Source organism: Eschscholzia californica, unplaced genomic scaffold (assembly GCF_041429995.1).
Source record: "Eschscholzia californica isolate CP2 unplaced genomic scaffold, dmEscCali1.0.p SCAF_2, whole genome shotgun sequence".
Classification (NCBI taxonomy): domain Eukaryota; kingdom Viridiplantae; phylum Streptophyta; class Magnoliopsida; order Ranunculales; family Papaveraceae; genus Eschscholzia; species Eschscholzia californica.
Window position 1 is genome coordinate 42,498,650 of NW_028238309.1, and position 6,232 is coordinate 42,504,881.

Here is a 6,232-nt window from a genome sequence, read left to right on the forward strand (position 1 = left end):
CCAGATGGGTCTGCCCTTATGATGTAGGGCTGTCGTTCATAAAGAAAATGCTGTATCCTCAATCGAAGTTCTTTAGAGATTGTGATTATCTTCCTTTAGAAGGGCCGGTGAACACTTTTCTGATCAAGCCGAAAAGTCAATTTGTCTTGGATGCACTGAATTTCGGAAGACCATGGATCTTAAGAGGAATGATTTTAGTGCTGAAAGAGGTTGTGTTTCCTTTGAATGACACCACAGATGACTTATTCTTCGAGCCAATGAGATGTACGTTGTACAAAGTCCCACAAGCTTTGCAGAACAAAGAAGACTTCGATTTCATCTTCAGCTGTATGGGTAAGATCATCAGTATTAAACCTAGAAACTTTGGGAGAGTTAACAACAATACGGTTAGAGTGCATTTCATGTACGACATTAGAGCTCCTCTTTTGGCTGTCATTAATCCGATCTTCTCGGATGGAGAGCAAGAGATAAAGATCAGCTATCAGAAATTTCCAGGAGCAATTTGTCAGCTTTGTAGAATTTTAGAACACCCTCTTAATAGCTGTCCAATTGTGGTCAACTTATCAGATGATGATCTGGACTCCAACCCTGATCCAATGGATGACGCTATGGGGGAGGAAGAGCAATTCCAGCCAGAACCTCTTCAACTCATTGCTCCACCTCCCTCTCCAGTTAGTGGAGTCATTCCTCCCCATCAGCTATTTCAGGTATCAGGCAAGAGAATAAGAAACAATACTATCCAGGTGTCAGAAGGCAATTCAATCTCGTCCAGAGAGGAATCAATGGAAGGTGGGGACTTGATCGAGAATTTGGAGGCAAGGAGGTTATTGGAGGAGTCACTGGAGCTCAGTCGAAGTTTAAATATTTTAACCAATGCAGATGATAGGGATGAAGCTACTCCCCCAGAATCATTCTCCCAGTAGTCTTGGACTGTAGTTAGTCGGTTTTAGTTTGTGTTAGTGCTGGTTTTGTGTTGTTATGGTCGGTTGTTTGGTTCTGTATTTAGTGTTGTCCTCTGGTTTCTCTTTTCTGCTGCTGTCCTTCTAGGACTTTTGTGTGCAGCCTCATTTTGGTTTGAGAGGCTTGGGTAGTCTTCTCAGGTCTGGCTGGTGCATCAGAGAGAGAAGCTGGTTCAGGTCTCTGCCTTTTTTATTTCCTTTCGTGTTGTGTCTTGGCTTCTTATAATCAGTATTATATATTAAGCTTGTTGGTGTTAGTATTATATTTTTAGCTTGTTTGTGTTAGTTGGTGCTTATTTCTCCTCTTTGCTTTCTTGTTTTAGATTCCTGCTTCTTTTGTTTTGTCTAGGGTTCTCTTTTTGCCTCAGGTAGCTCGGTTGGAGCTGCTTTATTATCTCTTTGTGTTAGTCCTAGATCTTTCTTCCCTGCTCCTATTAGTTCTGATTAGGGGTTGCCTTCATCGTATTAGTGGTTATATCGAACTTAATCCTCTAGGGCGGTGTTTCGTTTGTATGGTTGGTTTTTAGGGGCCCTCATCTGTCGGACTTAGGTTTTAAGAAGTGGTAGGACGGGGGGGTCGGTTGACTTAATAGTTTATTTTCATCGAGGCTCTCCTAGTTCACCTTGTAGTGGCGCGCTTAGCCTGTTAGTTTTGAGGCTATTTACTTTTGTGGGTGGCTGGGCTTTAGTAGTTTAGTAGGCTTTCTGTGAGGAGGTGCCCTTAGTTAGCGGCTGGGCTGGAGGTCATTTCTGGTGTCCTTTAGCTGCCTCTTAGATAGTGCTCCTCTTTCTTAGTGCCTTCTAGGTTCTGTCTGGCCCTCGATGGAGCCATCCATTCTGGCTTGGAATGTACGAGGGTGCGGGAATTTTGCGAATCGTAAACATTTGAGTGGGTTAATTAAAGAATTTAATCCGGATTTTCTATTTTTGTCTGAAACTAAGTGTATCAACATGAATCTAGACAAGCTTCTGAATCTAAATGGTGCTTATGATAAGCACGTGATTGACCCGGTTAACAAAGCAGGTGGACTTGCGCTATATTGGTTCCCTCAATATGATATTAAGGTTATTCACTCTGACAATAATATGATTCATGTACAAGGTAAGCTCTTAGATAAGGACAGCAGTTTCTACCTGACGGGCTTCTATGGAAGCCCATATAGTAAGGACAAATTTAAGCCCTGGGAAATTTTAGCCCAATTAGCCCCTAATCCCCAAAACCCTTGGATAGTTATAGGAGACTTAAACTGTATTTTTGACCAGGAGGAGAAACTTGGAGGTAATACTACGCCCAACTACCCGCGTTCCAAACTCACTCATCTCCCTACTCTAGGCTCTGATCACAACCCCATCTTGCTTTCCACTCGACCCAAGTCTAGTCTGGGCCGAAAACCATTCAAATTCATTCGTACGTGGCTGTCCCATCCTGACTGTGCTCAATTCATAAAATCTAACTGGACTACTCTGCCGGTCCAAATTCAAACCAAACTCAACTCCCTGGCTATTAAACTCTCCAAGTGGAATAAGGAGGTCTTTGGCCACATTGAAAATAACATTAAAAGCCTCATTCAGAAACTTCAATTCATCCAGAGAGCTGATCAATTCAAGGATACCTTCAATCAGATTGAGAATCTCCTTCTTCAACAGGAAAGCCTGTGGAAAGAAAAATCGAGAATAGCTAACATTAATTTAGGGGATCGCAACACTCAGTATTTTCATGCGAAAGCCACTACTAGAAATCGTAAAAACCAAATCCATGCCATTAAGCTTGAGGACAATACTTGGACGCAGGATGAAGCTCAAATTGCTAATGTATTCGCTTCCCATCTCCAGAACATTTCGACCTCCGCTGGTTCCTACTTGTCTCAGAACTTGGTCGATTGTTTTACCCAGCAGATAACCCAAATCCAGAACAACACTCTTACTGGCATTCCGAATTTAGAGGAAATTCGTAAAGCCACTTTCTCCTTGAAACCAGGTGCTGCTCCGGGGCCTGACGGTTTCCCTCCTCTTTTCTATCAAGCCAATTGGGACACGATTAAAGAGGATCTTCTCCAGATGGTTTCTGTCTTCTTTCGTGAGGCCACTCTCCCTATGATGTCCAACCATACTCACATTTGTTTAATTCCCAAAACCAAAACTCCTCAAACTCCGGCGGATTATAGACCAATCAGCCTTTTAAACACCACTTACAAAATCCTCACCAAAATCTTGGCCAACAGATTAAAATCCACGCTGGAAGAGATCATATCCCCCTTCCAAGCAGCCTATGTTCCAGGCAGGCAAATCACGGACAATATCATTATCAGACAGGAGATTATTCACTCTTTTAAGAAAACCAAAGGAGCTAAGAGCTATTTCGGTCTTAAACTGGACATGTCCAAGGCTTTCGATCGAATTGAGTGGAGTTATCTGGAGCAAATCATGACTTTGATGGGCTATGACCATATCTGGATCAGGCTGATCCAGTCGTGTCTTAATTCCAGTTCCATGGCGGTTCTGATCAATGGGCGCCCCGGCCGCGTTTTCAATGTTACCAGGGGGATTCGCCAAGGCGACCCTCTCTCGCCTTTCCTCTTCGCTATTGCGATGGAAGGTCTCAGCCGGATGCTGGACAGTCGTCATGGTCAATCAAACTTCATTGGCTTCCCGATAGGCAACTCTAACCTCATTATTAATCACCTTCTATTCGCTTTTTCGGCCAAAACTCTCTGGAGAATATTCACAATCTCAAGATGATTCTTAAAGAATTCAGTGAAGCTTCGGGACAAATGATAAACTATTCGAAATCTAACATCTTCTTTTCCAAGAACTCTCATCCGAAATTCAAACGAATGATTATCCGTGAACTTAAGGTTCACCAATCCTCGAATGGTGATAAATATCTAGGCACCAATTTTTTCATCGGGAAAAACAAAAAATCGATCTTCCTTCCCCTACTAAACCAAATCAAAAACAAACTTGCCAAATGGCAATCTAATCTGCTCTCGCAAGCTGGTCGCTCGGTTGTAATTTCAACGATCGCAGCGGCCGTTCCCCGATACCAGATGCAGTGCTTCGCGATCCCGAAAGGAATAGCAACAGCATTGAGTCCATTCAACGGATGTTCTGGTGGGGAAAATATAAAACTTTCCACACTTGTAACTGGTCGACTATTTGTAAGCCTAAGAAGCTGGGTGGGCTTGGGTTACGTTTACCTCACCTTGATAACCAGGCCTTTCTTAATAAAATTATTTGGCGTATTATTCAGAACCCAAATGCGGTGTGGGTGCGTGTGCTCAAAAATAAATACTTCTCGGACACCCATAGACCCACACCCTCGAAGTCCACCCATTCTTGGCCTTGGAAATCTATTACCAAACACTATAATACTATGGCAGGTCTTATCTTCTGGGACGTTAATACAGGCACGACAGTGAACATTTGGAGTGATTATTGGATACCCAATCATCCACCTCCCATAACCAACCACACTGGGGCCAATATACAATGGGTGGCCCAACTTATTACTGATAATACTTGGAATATTCAGATATTGCAGCAAAATTTTAATGATGATATATGCAATGCGATCCTGAGCATCAACCTGCAAAGAAATCACGAAGATACACCAAGATGGTCCTTAACCAAATCAGGTAACTTTTCGATTAAATCAATGTATTACTATTTAAGAACGGAAAATATGAATTTTATGCAGGAACAAATTGAGTGGGGATTTATCTGGAAGTTAAACACTATCCCGAGGGTAAAATTATTCTTATGGAAATGCTGTACTAATAGCCTACCGGTAAAAGAGAAAATTGGCAAATTCATTGGTGGTCAATTCCAATGTACTAACTGTGATGAATTTGAAACATTAGACCATGTTATGCTTCACTGTACTTACGCTAAAGCAATTTGGTTCAATTATGGGGTGAGAACTAACCACATTAGCTCGACTAATCAATGGATAAAACAATGGAAAACTCTTCATGAGGATACTACTAATCAATACGCCAAGATACTATGGTTCATCTGGAAAGCAAGATGCGAAAATTGTTTCAATACAAACAAACAGAATCCGCAACAAATTATAGAACGAATCAATAACGTGTCTATTACTCCACTTAAGATTAAGATGGACAATATTAACAATCGCAGAAAATTGACGAAGAAACAAAAATGGAGCCCTCCATCGACACCTTATTTAAAGCTAAATGTTGATGCCTCGTTTAACAAGACTACAGACCCAGCAGGAATTGGATGCATCATCAGAGATGAGAAGTCACAATTCATTAAAGCGGCAGCATCGTCAGTGCGATGCCAGAATGCGGAAGAATGTGAAGGAATGGCCATACTAACAGGTATACAATGGGCTGTACATCTTCATATAACCCATGCGCATATTGAAAGTGATAACCAGGCTTTGATAAATCACATCAATGGACACAGTAATGTTCTTCAGTGGCAATCCTCTAAGATAATACGGCAGATCCAATCACTCATGAACAACTTTGATGAAATCATATTCACATATATCTCAAGGGAAGGAAACGCTCCGGCGGATGCATTAGCGAAATGGGGAAGGAAGTATATAGTTAGGAAAGAATGGATTAATGTACCGTCTTTTATTTCGCATTTACTTTAGTTGTTTTAGTTGTAAGACTCTTAGTTGTTTTAATGCTATGCTTCTTCATCAAAAAAAAAAAAAAAAAAAAAGTAAAAACTCATTTTCTTAGCAACTTTTTCATTTCTAAACTCGAAGAAAATATATTATTAGAAAACTAAATATAGGAACCACAAAATCCTCCATTTTTCATGTACTAATAGATTGGCAAATGATACTGCTCGTGCAACTCATGGTGGAGATGGTGCAATTAACCAGTCAACCACCATGGTTCAGCGTCAAAAGCGAATCTAACAATACCAAAAGTGGAGGAAGATACGGGACTAATGAAAAAGTCGTTTCATTTACTAACAGACGATTTCAAAACTTATGGCTAGTAAAAAATCAGCTAATGAGCAATTTTTTCACTTTGAAACTCAAAAAAAAACATTATAAGAAAATGTATAGGTACCACAAAATCCCCCATCTTTCAAGTACCATTTGAAGGTAGTACACAACAGTGCTTTAACAAGCCTATATAAAAATACATAGAACGTAATTTTCATAATCAAGAAAGAATGCAGTTTTCAAGAAAAAAATTACGCAGTAGTAATGAAAAAATTATAACAGGGAGAGAAAGAGAAAGAGATCAGCTCGATGGTATATAACGTAAAAAAACTACATCGGA

At 40.6% G+C, this 6,232-nt stretch overlaps 1 protein-coding gene across 1 annotated transcript; it reads left to right on the plus strand.

Moving 5' to 3' along the window:
* The first annotated feature begins 5,076 nt into the window (after positions 1 to 5,076).
* On the plus strand, positions 5,077 to 5,859 carry LOC147558064 (uncharacterized). The gene is made up of 2 exons (XM_086658984.1): positions 5,077 to 5,528; positions 5,769 to 5,859. The coding sequence occupies exons 1-2, from the start codon at positions 5,077 to 5,079 to the stop codon at positions 5,857 to 5,859; spliced, it is 543 nt and encodes a 180-aa protein (XP_086515110.1).
* Positions 5,860 to 6,232: the final 373 nt, after the last annotated feature.